The sequence below is a fragment of the Rhynchophorus ferrugineus genome, unplaced genomic scaffold, assembly GCF_030347505.1.
Source record: "Rhynchophorus ferrugineus isolate W39M unplaced genomic scaffold, kcgeb_rfMv2 rfM3, whole genome shotgun sequence".
Lineage (NCBI taxonomy): Eukaryota > Metazoa > Arthropoda > Insecta > Coleoptera > Curculionidae > Rhynchophorus > Rhynchophorus ferrugineus.
In genome coordinates, this window is record NW_027472582.1 from 28,743,675 (window position 1) to 28,760,226 (window position 16,552).

General features: G+C 29.9%; 2 protein-coding genes and 1 non-coding gene across 3 annotated transcripts in view; 1 reads left to right on the forward strand and 2 right to left on the reverse strand.

The window, feature by feature from the left end:
• Nucleotides 1–1,807: 1,807 nt before the first annotated feature.
• TRNAT-UGU (transfer RNA threonine (anticodon UGU)) lies at nucleotides 1,808–1,880 on the reverse strand. The gene has a single exon. It is a non-coding gene; the product is annotated as a tRNA-Thr (tRNA).
• Nucleotides 1,881–2,925: 1,045 nt separating this feature from the next.
• Nucleotides 2,926–16,552, forward strand: part of LOC143192714 (uncharacterized) — a 176,062-nt gene continuing 162,435 nt past the window's right edge. The window contains exon 1 of the mRNA XM_076398210.1: nucleotides 2,926–3,345. The gene's annotated coding sequence lies outside the window, so the exon portion shown is untranslated. The remainder of the gene's footprint in view (nucleotides 3,346–16,552) is intronic.
• LOC143193645 (uncharacterized) lies at nucleotides 5,941–9,969 on the reverse strand. The gene is made up of 3 exons (XM_076399972.1): nucleotides 9,837–9,969; nucleotides 9,057–9,552; nucleotides 5,941–8,954 (listed from the first exon to the last, which is right to left on the reverse strand). Exons 1-3 carry the CDS (start codon nucleotides 9,891–9,893, stop codon nucleotides 7,012–7,014), a joined length of 2,496 nt encoding a protein of 831 aa, XP_076256087.1. The 5' UTR covers nucleotides 9,894–9,969; the 3' UTR covers nucleotides 5,941–7,011.

The window sequence follows — 16,552 nt, forward strand, 5'->3', positions numbered from 1 at the left end:
AGTATAACATTATTTATCTTGCAATATCTATACGATTTCCCATGCCTATTCATTATCATACAAGAATTGGAACTGTTTCATTGGAATTTTTATTCTAATTTAAAGAAAATTTACAGAAACAAAATCTAACGCAAATGCTGCTTGGTTAATATAAAGTTTGATACATTAAACACAATTCAAACAAACAAATTAGTCTCATTCGTCATATGTATGCTTTATTATAAAATATTTCTGTTCTAGGATAGTTCCTAGAATAGTATTTCCTGCCGGCTGAGAGGCCTTCTTTATTTTGTCTAGATTGCCTTTATGATTGTGATTTATCTTCATTTAATCTAATATTTTGTGACTAGCAACAATACAGGGTGATCAAGCCAAGTGAGCAGATAGACAATTTATTCATTCTCCAACAGACGTTTCTTTTATTAAAAACTATATTTAAAACACTTTACTACAATATTTTATGCATATTTTAGAGTCTGCTTATTACCAACTAAGGTTTATTTTGACTGGATTTACTACTTAAGGCGGGCTCCGAAAGATGGTCTTCGGCATTAAGCCAAAGAGATCATTCCGGCCACCTTCGCTGGTTACTGATATGACTGGAACAATTTTTCTTGTCAGATTTTACACTATTATGACAATTGAAAATGTAAAACAATTATAAACATAAATTTACGACCATGCCCCAGAAAGATTTGAACCATTATTTGCGACATCTCATCAACCAAGTATTACAGCTATTACTACAACTATTTACTGCATTTAAAACTACACTTGATATCATGGAATAATCATTTGATAATAAACTTTGAATTTAGACAAATTAAAATATATTTTGCTCTTACCCACTTCAATTGTAAGAATTCTCGTTGAAGTTATTTTACTATCAAAATTCAACAATTTATTAAACTGACTAATTATAAGGTCACGTAGTACTTTAGAATTTTTTAGCTTTATTTTTTAAATTAATTTCTATAAGGAATTTTAATCTAGATTTTAATTGCTTAAAATAAGTATATTAATTAAGGATACTGAGTAGAAAGTTATACGTGATACCATTTTTCCAATGACGCAAACAGATATGAATTAATTATCAACAAAAAAAAATATTGATATGGATAAATAAAAATAATTGTAATCTGAAAGTTTATTTAAAACCCTATAAAAAATAAACATTAAAATTATATAGGCATTGATTAGTGAACAAAAAGAGCTACATGATCTTGTTCCTTAATTAAATTAATTATAATTAAAGCCGTTATCAAAAAAACTATTTTCGGTACACTCGGTAACATTCTCAATAAATACAACAAAACTTGGTTAGGTTTTTTCCTTGAGTAATGAGGATGAGGATATCAAAGAACTATATAATTATTGTTCCTAACAAAACTAACCGGAATGTTCTATAATGAGAGAGGGGAGTATTTTACAGTTACATGTTCTACGCTGTCGAATATTAGGAATCATAGTTATTTTCCTCCGTTATTTTTTTACTGGAAAATTATTAATAATTGAAAAACATCTTTTTATTTTAGCTGAATTGGCGTTTCTGTATAATTAAATATCGTAATAAAATTATGATATCATTCATAATGATATAATAAAAAAGATACATATGTTTAATATTACGTTATATTGCACGTTAATATTAATAGATTACAAAATAATTTTAAAATATTTTAATCATATATATATTTCATGTATTAATCACAAAACAATCTTCTAAATATCCATATTTACACGTAATAAAAAGATTTTTACATTTTCAATTACTCAAAAAGCAAATAAGATTAAAATATATAATATTTGCCCCCAGTGAGAATCGAACTCACGACCCCTGGTTTACAAGACCAGTGCTCTAGCCCCTGAGCTATGGAGGCGTGGTAAAAATAATTATTTATACCATTAGAAAAAAAAATAGGACAGTTATAGATAGGACCAATAAATAAAATGGTACCAGGTTAGTAAAATGAATATCTAAACCAACTATAAGTATAAAATATTAGTTGATTTTAAAACAAATTTTATGTTCAGATTCATCTTCTATGTGAGCATTGCTATCGCCAGCTTATCTATACCTTATTTATGTATATGCTTATGTTATCTTGACATAGAGATGCTAAATAAATTTCAATAATGAAATACATATTTTAGGTTAATAAAAATAATTGTAAATACATAATAATTTATTTTAAACCAAATAGTACAAATGGGTTTGTCCTCTATGCGAGAATTGATGTCACTGGGGCTAGGTAACCAATAAGTGGTATAAAACATCTAATACTTCCAATAAAAAAGTTAGTTCCGGCTTTAGTTTTATTGTTATGATTATTTAAACATATGCTAATTCTTCTAGGAACTCCAAGTCTCAATGAATCTGGAAATGTAAATTAGTAAAGTAAATAACGTCTAATATCTGTGAAATATCAGCACGTCACACAATGGCAATTTCTAATGAGAATAGTCGTTTAGTTTATAGGGACACTAATTAATTCGTTTTATAAAGAACAAATGTATTTATATATTGTATGCTAGCGTAACTGTTTTTATGTTAATGTCAAGCAGAAGAAACGGAGTATAATGATAATTTTATATCGTGAAAAAAAACATGTGGAATAAAAAATTATACATAATTACAATAGACAAGTACGGTTTACAGTTAGATAAATATATAACGCTGCAGCAAATATGAACAACCAAGCTACAACCTTGAAGTGCGTCTATCAAGGAAACAGAGTACCATACCCAAGTACCAACCGAGAACCGACTGCGGTCGCAGCCACAGTGGAGCTGCCACTCGGCGAATCCGGTGGTACCACAGACCCAGTACCTCATTTGAAATTTCGTCGGTGTGGGTCAGATTTAGATACCCAAACACCTGCTCCCCACCTCTCGCCGCCTATTCGGCTTCTTAGCCAGTCTTTCGTAGTACCTCTGAGGATCGCTACTAAATCGGTATCTCGTGTAGGTACTCGCCGCCGTTCTCAGTTAGGTTAATCTGGTCGGACGCCGTCGGTAAACGAAACGTACCGCATAAAATTACATATTGAAGAATGGAAGCACGTCGTACCGGTAGTACTTGATGAGAAGAAATTGTAGTGCAAAAATAGTCGTTGTGTGTCGGTGCCTGTTTTGGGAAATAGATCGACGTTCTCTATAAGAAAATATATCTGAAGAAAACATCAGGGCGGCTAGTGATTACAGTTGTAGGGAAATAAAGGAAAAGTTCAAACTGTGCTCGAAGGCTGACGAATTCTTGTTCAGGTCAAGGAAAATGTTATTAGTGGACGTGTCAAATATATGTATTTAATCTGGATATTATATCAATTTGTTATTTAATATAAGGTGAGTCTTCTTAAGCTTTTGTTACAGTACTTACAACGAACTATAAATGTCTTATAATGAATAAAATTTTCCTATAAATCAAATAACATACTTTATATAAATCATCCTGTAAAAAATATAATTAAACTTATTTTAAGTGAAAATACATGATATATAAAAAATAAAACAAATTATGATAAGCTAAAATTACAATTTAAATACATGAAACAGAAAATGTTTCCGAAATGATCATATATCTCCGGATAATGAGTCCAATAAATTACCGTCTCGGGTTATAAATCATATTTTTCTCCTTATATCAAAAAGAATGATTACTTGCTTTGTGATATTTTTCTTGTTTCGATCTTAATGATCTCAGATATCATTTATTATTAGCTTAAGCTTATAAAGAGTTATACCGTTCGAAACCTTAGAATTCATTAATCTACATTGGCTTATATAAAACTACAAAAATATAAAGAGTAATACAAAATCGTAGGTTTTGTAGTTAATATACTGATATTTAATGAGAGAGCCTAATTCATAATATACTAGAGCTACTACGTACATCATGATTATATGACATAAGAATCAACTCTCAACATACCAAATATCATATAGCTAGTTACATAAATGTTGTTCGCCAAATTAGGAAGGCGTATAATTGTAAATTCCGTAGTTACAATAATTTTCTCATTACTATGCACAGCAGAAATTGATCATTTTCTATATTTTATAGCGCATATGATCATACCTATGATCATGATATCAAATACTTGAAATATAGGAAATCATTTGATACGAAAAGATATAAGTTGTGATAAAAAATCGCAAAACTTGAATTAGTTAAGTCATATATCCTTAATAATTAGCATTTTTTCCTGTGATCTATCGTCTAAAATATACACATCTCTAATGATAAAATAACTTCAGTTTCTTTATAATTTGTATTTTAAATAGACCTTTACAAAGCCAATGTCTTAACTGCAAATATTTGTCGGCATCAAGTAAAAAATATTTGTGTATCCCTAACATATACCTTTATCTTTCACCAAATCAATATCTTATCACTTAATACTTTTGAACAGCTCAATTTATATCGCTCTTTCGTAGATCATTAGGTAAACCGTACTTATCCGCACAATTTTTATAGAAATATTATTTACCAAACGCCTATATTCACAAATGATTTTAACACTCTGGTTCATTAAGTGTAATTCGATTTTTGAACTAAAATTTCAAGTATATTGCACCAACTTTATTTTATTTAATTATAATAAAATACATAATACCATTTAACCAAATTAATGAACCTCTATTTCAACAAATATTTTATTGATGATTATACACAAAGAATGCATCTGAATTAATGTCGGTTTGTCTCCTATGTGAGTATTAATATCACTGAGCATAATATAAAGTTTACTACGTGAATAGTGACCAAAACTCCTTCTACTAGAATTTTCATTTTAATATTTATTATAAAACCAGTTTAACATAAATGGTTTCATGTACTGCAATCTTTCCAAAAAAAATTTTCAAAATATTTGTATGCAAATTTCACTAAGCACATTTCACAAAATTTAATTGTAATAAATTATGTGTATTATATGTAATTCAAGAAAAGCATAACTTAATTGAACGATTATTTTCCTGTAAGAGTTATCCAAAAGTATTTGTGTGTATTTATTCGCAATAAAAGTAACAATTTTTGCTGCTAATACTCATATGTCGAATATTCATGAAAATTATATGTTTTCCGGTGAAATTTTTTGTACAATTTTTATAACCTATATCGTTTCAAATATTATGTGAATCAATTAAATTTAAATTCGACGTTTGCCGTATGCACTGAAACGGTTTCCGAGTGAATTATTTAAAATATATCTCCTAAACTTGCTTTTGCTTTATTTTGGTCATTATTTTAATAGTTTTCCTTATCTAAATGTCCGAAAAGATAAGATTCGGTCATATATTTTGAATATTACCTTGCGTCACATTGTCCCGGTTAAAGATTTCGAAACACCGGAATTTGTTAGGAACATTCCTTTTATTACATATGAGCGCATGTACACGAACGCATTTATCCAAAGCAAGCACGAATTTCACCACTTGATTTACAGTTCATGTGATGTATAATAGTTCGAGTATCATAAATGGTTGAAATCGCCTTTGATTCAACTCTAGTTTCAATCGGTTTACCGATACATGGCATAAACTTTGTGAAACTCAAAACGTCTATTTATGTATTGTAGTTCTTAATGATTTATGAACATGTTAATTTGCCAGCCTGACCAGTTACAGCAAGGTCACATGATTAAGGCATTTAAGACTCATTAAACCTGCTCGTTAAGTAACCAAAGAGAAAATTTAAGGAAAACGATGCCTTTTTAGAACCGTTATATATGTAACAAATCATCATCAAACACAAAACATCTTATATTTGATTTGATTTCTTTGTTAATACATTAATCTATATAATTATAGAGCTAAGATTATTGCAAATAATTGTGTTTGCTATATGAAACTATATATACAAGTACAGTATAAATAATCTACTGTATATAAATCATCCAGCAAAGTTTTTGACGTAATTTATTACACAACTAGCTGACCCGACAGACTTCGTCCTGTCAAAAAGATTTGTAATGTGGCAGTTTTTGTGCCTACGTATTTTAAAAAATTCTCCTGAACAGAACCATCACCCTGGTGATAGGGCGTTGTGAATAAAAAATAATTAAATAAAACATATATAAGGATTGAAAAGTAAGTAATCGCTTTATTGTTAATCATGTGAATCATAATTATTATTATTATTATCATTATATTGCTTTGTGGTATACGATGTTTTTTGTTTGATTACCTGGCGCATAGATAAACAAATCTGATGGTTTTCCAACACGGGAACAGGCAACATACAATTGACCATGTGAGAAACATGGGTTTTCTAGATTAATACCACAAACACTTAATGATTGCCCCTGGGACTTGTTTATAGTCATAGCAAAAGCAAGCCGTCAACATGTCTATAGGAAATTTGCCATTACCAATGTCAATGAGTTGTTTAGAGAATATGTTTCCAGATTGGTCATTTTGCAACTCGACACGCATATTCTTGCTTAAATGAAGTACTTTAACATGTTTCCACAAATTGGAGGACTTTAGACATGCATTGAGTTCATCAGCTGGCGTTGATCGTGGAATCACTGGCAATGTTTGACGAAAATCTCCTGCTAATAAAATCATTGCACCACCAAATCGGTTATTATTGCTACGTAGATCTTTTAAGGTTCTGTCTAAAGCCTCCAAAGATTTTTTATGTGCCATCGTGCATTCATCCCAAACAATCAATTTACATTGCTGCAAAACCTTTGCCATTGCAGAGTTCTTCGAAACGTTGCAGGTTGGAGTTTCATTGCTTTGCATATTTAATGGCAATTTTAGTGCTGAATGGGCTGTTCGACCACCTTCAAGCAAAGTTGCTGCGATTCCCGACGAAGCGAGTGCAAGTGCAATTTTATTTTGTGAGCGAATTGTTGCTAATATTAATGAAATAAAAAAAGTTTTTCCTGTACCACCAGGTGCATCTAAGAAATAAATCCCTCCAGTTTCATCATTTGTTACTTTCATAAGAGTTTCAAATACATACTTCTGTTGTTCATTTAACAGTGGAAGATTTGTTTGAATTTATTCTTTCAAAGCGTTGAGATCATACAGTCTTTCTCGATGCAACTCTTGGTTAAAAGCGTCATGCATTGGACGATTGGGCGCGGTCAGGCCTAATTGAATTAATAGTTTGTTTGACATTATCAAGCACATGTCCTCAATTGAAATCAATGCTTCATTGTAAATTTCTTCACTGATTTGTATATTTGGATTTCCCATTCTATTCCGTATTTGATACAAAATATCATCACACATATAATCTTTGTACTTCATCCACAAATCAATTGGGTTTGATGGGAAGCATGTAGATATGATTATAGAAAACAATGTTCGTATTTGATGAGTGTGTGATGATATTACAGCATCATTGAGAGTTTGATCCCAATGAGCGTCATTTTCAAGCAATTGCAAACGTTGACAGGCTTCTCTGTAGGATCCACACAATTCACCATCAACAGTTCGTAACTGTTGGAATGATGTTGGGCCACGTACATTGACTAATAGCAGTCGTAAATAAAAACATTCATCATTGCTTGGATGTACTGAATAAATCCGGCCAATCGCATCGGTGGAATATACATCTGTATATCCTGGAACTGGTTTTCCTTGTTTCCGTCGTATAAATCTCCTTGAGGATTGATTCCAGGTATAATATTTTGGCATTTCAGAATATAGCAATGTTTGTGCGAAATCATCGTTTTGGCATGTCTCAAAAAAACTGGTTAATGTAGTAGATGGTGGCTGAGCAGCTCTTTGTACTGCGTTCTGTGCTGTAAAATACACTCTTTGTCCATTTTCTAAATGCACAGCTAAGTGAACAACAGAAGGGTGTCTCTCATGAATAGGAAAAGAAAATATTCGCCAAACTGCTTCATTACTACTGACATAGCGGCCCATTTGGTATTGGGTAACTTCATCATTAGAATTCTCTGCACCAATTTCAATCACAGCCATATCACTCCCTTTGCTTACATATTTGCAAATGTATTTAATCGATTTCACTGAATGGCAAGATTCAACGTTGATGTGTGCTTTGAATGTCTTTGATAAAATGGGTGAATATGGAACAATCCAACGATTATCTATTTCAATATCTTGTTGATTTAATTTGACAATTGTTGATTTTCCATTGTCTGCTGTCGATCTGCGACGATACAATGGATAACCGTCATTACCAGTAATTGTTTCCGATATTAATGTCCGTGGATATCGTTTTGAACATTTACCATCCATCATACACGGTGAATTTTGATTAAGAGTTCCACAGGGACCATGTATCATGTTTTTGATAACTACCTCATGCAATCCAGGATCTACTTGTACATTAGGGATTTCAGCTGATATCACTGCATCAACTTCATTTGGCCTTATCTTTTCAACCAACCAAATCAAAATGTATGCATGTGGCAATCCTCGTTTCTGCCACTCCACAGAATACATCCAGCAGCGTGTCTCACCAAACACATTATGTTTTACGATGAAATTCATTAAAGATTTCAACTTTTGTCTAAAGACTCTGGCTGTAATATCATGACGATCAATGGATGATTTCCCAGGTAATAACTCCTGCTTAATTTCTTTCCATTGCGGATTGCATGTAAATGTGATGAACAAATCTGCTGTACCATAATGACGAACATACGACATGGCATCTTGAGCATATTCGTGCATATGCCGAGGGCTTCCGATGTATGTTGCTGGAAGAATAGTCATCCGACCGACATTCTGTGCATTTCCATCAGTATTAATCGCATCTCGAAGGTGAATATACTCTTCAGATCGGAGTTTGGTTTGATTCAACCTGATGAATGTTAATCTCTCCGTTTCAATTTTAACATACATGTCATCAACATATTTGTGATATAATCGCCGACATTTCAATATGCGATTATCTGCATTTTCCCGAATCATTAGGCGGTATGAATAATAGTTCATTGAACTGACTTTTTTGTTGGTTTCAGAACCTGTAAACAGATTTTGTTTTAATAACATTCAAATATAAAATTAAAATACATAATATAGTGACTGAGATATTATCGCCATAGCTAAACTAATATTTTAGTTACCTGTAATGGGATTTATCATTTTTATTGATAAATCGTAGCCATCTTCACCTTGCCAAAATATAATGGGATATTGCAGTGCATCATATGAGCGGTGTGTTTCCTTTATAGGTTGTAATTGAAAATTCCGACGATGTAAAACAATATCACGGGATTCCAAGTTTTCTCCAACTACAACGATAGCAACTTCATCAATAGTTGGTGCATTAAAACGTCTTGTATGTAGACCTGCAGGTGTTTTATCAGCTCTGATTACAATTTTGTGATTATCGGATGGCATCAGATCCAGGGCAGTTTTAAACAATATAATCAATTGATTGTGTTGATGAAATAAAGTTTGTAATTGTTCTACAATAGACCTTTTTACTAAATTGTTATGTGCACAACGCAGATCAATTTCTTGTGGTGAATTGCCCATAAAATAAATTTGCAGGAATTTGTTGTCGCTATCTGACACTGGTAACAGTGAACCTGCTCTGTGATATATTTGCCCTTGTATCTGTAAATAAAAAAAATATTATGGTGTGGTATAAATTAATGGATTGTCAATGATCAAACTTAAATAATATTTGATCTTAAAAAGTATATATTTAGTTTTAACTAATATCTATCAAATATAAAATATAATAAAAGTGTCACTGAAACTGAATCACCATATAATATGATGACTAAGTGATATATTTCGTAATGATTAAGAAATTGAAGATTAGTAACACATCTTAACTTTGGTGACAGAAAATTTTGTTCGCTAAAATAATTATGAGTAACTGCTATAATACATACCTTGAAAGTTGGCATAAAATTTTCCCGAACTGCATTTGTTGCCCCAAATGAAGTCATTTGAAAGCAATTGTTATATTGTTGAATATGTGTCAAAAAGTGTATAGAATCTGTTCCTATTCCTGAAACCAATGAGTACAATGGTTCTGGTGGTGGATCCAATTGTATCAATTTCACTTTACCATTTGCGCAACACAATCCATTGGCTTCGTTTTTGTATTTTAATGCCTTACAGTGTGAGCAAACCAAGTTCATAGAACCAATAACAACACATTGGTAGTTACTGTAGTCAATTGACACATCGTAACTGAAAGCAGCTGGATTCAAACTTGCGCGATTATTAGTTGAATGTCGCGCTCGCGCTTCACGCGAATCAAATATAAATTATTTTTTCACTAATCACGAACTAAACAAACACTAACTAACTAAACACTCTGCACAAAACACGATATACGAATTTGTTTCGTGTATCACTTGACAATTCATCTGTCATCTGTCAAAAGTCATCTGTAACAGACAACTTTTTTTTTTAAATTTGATATGACTTGAACTCAAATCCTTTTAAGCCGTACAAATTGTTTTATTTATTTAAAATTTGAATTAAATTTTAAACAAATAAAAAATTTTAAATAAATAAAACAATTCGTACGGATTAAAAGGATTTGAGTTCAAGTCATATCAAATTTAAAAAAAAAAAGTTGTCTGTTACAGATGACTTTTGACAGATGACAGATGAATTGTCAACTGATACACGAAACAAATTCAAACAAAAAGGGCTATTTTTAGGGTTTTTCCAGCAATAATTCTAATTTTTCTCGCCGTAAAAACCATCCCTGAACTTCAACGAACATTTTAAAAAAAGATTTGGCCAAATTGGTCCAGGCGTTGTTGAGTTATGCGCTTAGGAACATATTTTGCGATTCATTTTTATATATAAGATATCAAGCGCCATTAATAAAATATCTTAGTTATTATTTTATACTTTAATAATTTAACATTATATTAAATCTGGAGTACACAAATATTAATTTCAATTTTAAACTATTTGTTCACATTTCTTGTTATGAAACTCAGGCATTATTATTTTAAAGTATTTTAATCAAAAATGGTATAGAAAATACCTGACAGAGAAGTATATATAATGCTAGTCACTACCTCCTTTATTTCTCCTTTTTTTTTCGAATGTTGCCATAAATATTTTGATTCAAGGATATAACTTAAGGAGCATTTTCTGGTAAACATTACAGGATTTAAATAACAATTTTCGCGTTGAGCATCAAATTAAACACATAAATTAGTAAATAATTTACAATTACAATGTCTAATAATATTTTGATCGAGTTAGTCCAGTCAAATCCAATATTCAAAATATGTAAATTCGTAAAAGCGTATTTAGCTAACCCTCTCAAAATTACGAATGTTCAAAATAACTACAAAACTTACCTTAATGACGTATTCTATATTTTACGTAGTCTATAAAAGGCGAAAAAATTAATTTTTATCCTGCCACTAAAACTGAAATTTTGAAAATTTTAAAAATTTAATTTCCATCAGTACTAAATAAGTTTCAGCACAACTTTTCTTTGTATATTTTATAAAGTTCCACAAATTATCGGCACATCTACAAAACTAATAGAATTGATTCTTGTAGCTTTATAATATAACTATATAACATAAATTAGCATAAGTATAAAACATTAATATATTTTTTATTTCAATTATACACACCTCAAAAATTGTTTTGAAAATATAAATAAATCCGACAAAACGTACAAAAAGTTTTAAAAATGTTAAAATATTCTCCGTCGCATAATTCAATAATCTCATCTAAAATTATATTCCCGTTTTTATAGCTTAACCTTTCGTATTTTAGCATGGAGTAAAAACAAAAATACAAATTTTAAGTGACGTTTATTGCCAAGGGGGCTTAGGTAACGATTTTAATTTGTTGTAGTCAGAAGTACAGACGCAAAAGTTGCAGTTTGAAGCACTAATATTCAACAATTTTCATTAGTTCTCTTACTAACAATGTATTAATTAATTTAAATGCAATTATATTAACATATCTAAAATATTCGTCAGTAAAGTTATAATTTATTATCGTTTTACATTATAATTTCCCTGTTTCTATATTTAAGGAGGTGTGGCAGTAACTAATGCTTTAAAAATGTCAATATTTTAATAGAAACATGTTATTATTACTGTATAAATATTATTAATCACTTATATTATTGATTGTATGCGTCATTTTTGTTATTTTAATATACATGGATATAATAAATAAATATATATATATATATATATATATATATATATATATATATATATATATATATATATATATATATATATATATATATATATATATATATATATATATATATATATATATATATATATATATATATATATATATATATATATATATATATATATACATTTTCAGAATAAATAACATATTTGAATTTTTATTTAAATTCTTTGTATTCCATAATTAATGATTTACAACAATAATAGAAATGTAAGTCTCTGTAGATTTAAGTAATGATTAGTCAAATATTAAACAGAAACAGAAATAAATAAGAATTGAATGGAATATCTGTAGTGTCCGATATATGCTTCAAAAGGTCCAACATTTCAATCGAAAAGATATTTTCACATACCACTAATGCGTCTTTTTTGAATAAGTAATCGCCCATCGAAATTTTTAATCTCGTTTGATAAGCTTGTGAATTAATTGTTCTTAATATTTGTCCAGTAATATAGAATGCAATATCTGAGTATATCATTTTTATTTTTCAATGTAAGTATCTTCAGTGTTAAGACTTCAATATTAATATTACCTATTATCCAGACCTTTTGGAGTTAATCCAATTTTCATTGCTTATAACAATGCGATATAAAAGGTTTAATTTAATTCTTATTTTCTTTAATTATAATTAACAAACATTGTAAGTGTAAATGTTTTTGTTTTCTCCAGTCAATTGTTTTAAAACCAATGTATTCAACATTTTTTTAAATGCTCATGCATCAGAATTTAATGCAGGGCCTAGCCTTGAAGATTCTCAACAAAAAGTACCAATAAAATGTCGTTTTGTCCGAAAATAACTATGGGCATCAAAAACGTAGCTCACCATTTTCACTACCATTTTAAAATAGGCGGAACCAAAAAGTCTAGCTGCCTCATCTTGTTGAAAGAAATGAAAAACATGTTCCTTGAACAAAATCCCTCGTAATTTGAAATAAAAATTTTAAAATTATTTCAGTCAAATAAAATTTAAAATAGAACGAGGAATACTTTTTCACACATAAAATATTTATCCCGTAAACAAGTCTGAATAAATTTAATAAACCTTGAAATGACTTAATTAAATCCGAAGTGTTTAATTAAGTAACACATAAATTTAATAACGATTAAACAATTAAAATGATAGAAACATTCTTCGAATTGCTAACTTCATCGCTCCTAATGTTTAACCAGTTAATCTTTTACTGCTGTGGTATTTAAGACAAAAGGTTTATCGAGATCGGGCATTTAGTTATCTTGATGAACTTGAACAGTATGCAAGCAACAACCATCCTTTATATCTGCAACCAAGAATAAAGTATTTGTGAATCGGTGCTTATTGTTTAAGTAGTGAACATTTAATGATGTTGGTATTTTAAAATGGTGGGCGTGTTGAGCGAATGCCGATAAAATTACTATTTCAAAATATAAAAAACTAGTCTAAGGTTTATTGAACTTATTTAGAAGCTTACAACAATATTTAATGAACATATTTGGATATAAGGAAATAATGTATTACGTCCGATGTATTAAATAAAAGCAAATATGGATTGCGAGACATATCGTAGATTTTAGAGTACTTACAATTTGTTTTTATTATAATCAGATATATGAGTAGGTGTATGTAGGTAGCCAGTTATTGATCCAAATTATTGTTTTTAATATTGGTTATAAATTATATGATTATTATGTATGTTATATCTGAATATAATGGGCTAGTATTTTTATTTCATTACATATTAGTGATACTTAATATTCTAGCTTGTTTTCCACATAAAATTACCTAGCATCCGGGATATATTATTTTCGTAGGTAAAAATAACTTATTTTCTAGTTTTATGACTTGTCAAATAGACTTTATTACTAATACTATTACTGTACTTATACTAGTTAGCTCATTTTGTGTATACCAGCTAATTATAGTTTTTTAACAATACATATATTTATCATAACAGTTCATAGATTACTGTCGATTTTTTGTGTCAAAATTTGAAACATAAAGTGCGGATTACAACCATACATTTTTTATTCGTATAATTTATAAGAACTTCGAATTTCGAAGGTCTGACTAAACACTTACTTTTATGAAAATTATATTATTATATTAAGGATTTTCATATTTAATTTTCTTACTTTAAAAAGGTATTTTATAATTAAACTAACTATTTTTTATCATATATTACAAACCATTCCCAATCTTTTTGGCAATATACCGTGTCGAAAAAACTTCTGTACTTTTACGTATTTATTCACTGTTTTGAATCAATATATTACGCCATGTTGCATCGTTTTTAACAATCAAAAGACGCTATACCTGGTGAGTATACTGTGTGTTGTAGAACTTCTCATTCTGATTATAGATCAGTGATTATGTCATAGATTCCCAATCTTTTTGGCAATATACAGTGTCGAAAAACTTCTGTACTTTTACGTATTAATTCACTGTTTTGAATCAATATATTACGCCATGTTGCATCGTTTTTAACAATCAAAAGACGCTATACCTGGTGAGTATACTGTGTGTTGTAGAACTTCTCATTCTGATTATAGATCAGTGATTATTTCATAGATCCACTATTCTTAGAATTTATAAGAACTTGTCTCATCCGAAGATCTAATTAAATAGATATTTTGATGATAATTATTAAAAGAACTTAAAATGAACTAATTTCAAAATATCCTCAAAAGACGTGTTGTTAACATTATATTAGGAACATTCATGTATGATCTTTTCTTACTTTAAAATATCATTTAAAAACTCATTATTTTTAAACATTTTGTTTCCAATTTTTCTGACAACAAAGCGTGCCGATAGGAAGAAGTTAGTTTGGTAGCGATCCACATATCGATACATTTGCGCATATCTTCTGTATTTCGAATCCGTATACAAACCAAGCCATGGTGCATAGATTTTAACAATCAGAAGGCGCTATATCTGGTGATTACGCTCTATGCTATAGATTTTCCCATTCCAGCTGCAAAGATTTATCTTTCACAGCTTTTCCACCGTTGGTCGAGCGTTGTCATGCCAAAGGATGATTTGGTGTTGCTGATGATACTGTAACTTGCTATTGCTCGTCTTTTTGTAACTATACGACATATAATTTTTTCAAATGACAGCGGTAGAAATATTCAGTAACAGTTTCAATCAGTTTTAACACTTCACCATCTATAACATTTTACTTCACGCCTAGACTTCTATGTTCATGAATATTCCGAATCGTTGCAGATACGCTCTTGTACGAATCCATGATTTGTTGCACTTGGGATTGTCATAATACTTTTTTCAATATCAGTTTCGAATCGGCTCGAAATTGGTTTGAAATCGAAATTCGAATGGGTTTGAAATTTTTTTTAAATGCCTCCTTTCCCACATTTTCAAAATTTTCCATCGCATGTAAAATTCTGCAAATAGTTGATTCTGAGCTGCCTGACAGTTTTTAAAGAGCTTAAGGAGAGTTTTCATCCGAGAAGTATTACAATTTATTGTCTACAAACTTATTTTGTCCTGCAGACCTTTTTTTGTCATTAAAATCAAAATCGCCACTTTTAAATCGTCGAATCCACCCAGTGATGGAGCAACATCCCCATAATTTCTAAAAGTGTGGCAACAGATTTCGTCAAAACGAACAACAAAAGTAATGGATATCGGAAATGCATGATTCCTTGAATGATAATATTTTATAACAGTCTGTATAAATTAACAGAAATGGCGCACGTTTCAATAAATAACGGAATAATAAATAGCTCTTTACACGCGTAATATAATTTAATATATTAAAACAAGTGTAAAATAAGTAATAAGTTAATATATCAACGTACATATTAACTAAAAGGAATAATAAATAAATTAATATTAAATCTTCGCCACTGTATTTCTGCATCTGTATTAGGAATGTGCCCAGCACGTACTACACTTACAGCGTCAGCATTATTATAAATTATAGGTTATAGATAAATTAATAATAAAAATTATCTGATCGTTGCAATCCTCGACAAGGCAATTCCGAGTGCTGAAAACACACCTGCAGATAATAATGTCGCTTAAGTATATCACCCCATTTCTCCAAAAGGCATCCTTTCATTTCGTTACGATCCGATCCCTTTCTAACTTGCCGTACAAATTAATTATACATCAAGATACGGACACGTCCTTAATGCTAGGTCATCTGTTTTGTCTTTTAATAACAGCCCGTTATTAAAAAAGCATTTCTTCGACATTCCACCGAGATTCAGGTCAGACTAGGTAGACAAAGTTATAATTTAGTTTGATTTTTTTTCAGATTTCCAGTTTATTTCAGATTTTTTTCCTTCGTAACCATAATAATCTGGATAATTATAAAATATCTTATAGACTTGTTATAAAATACATATCATTAATTTAATTGGCAATATTATAAATATTGAAATTAAAATAATTAGATGATCATTG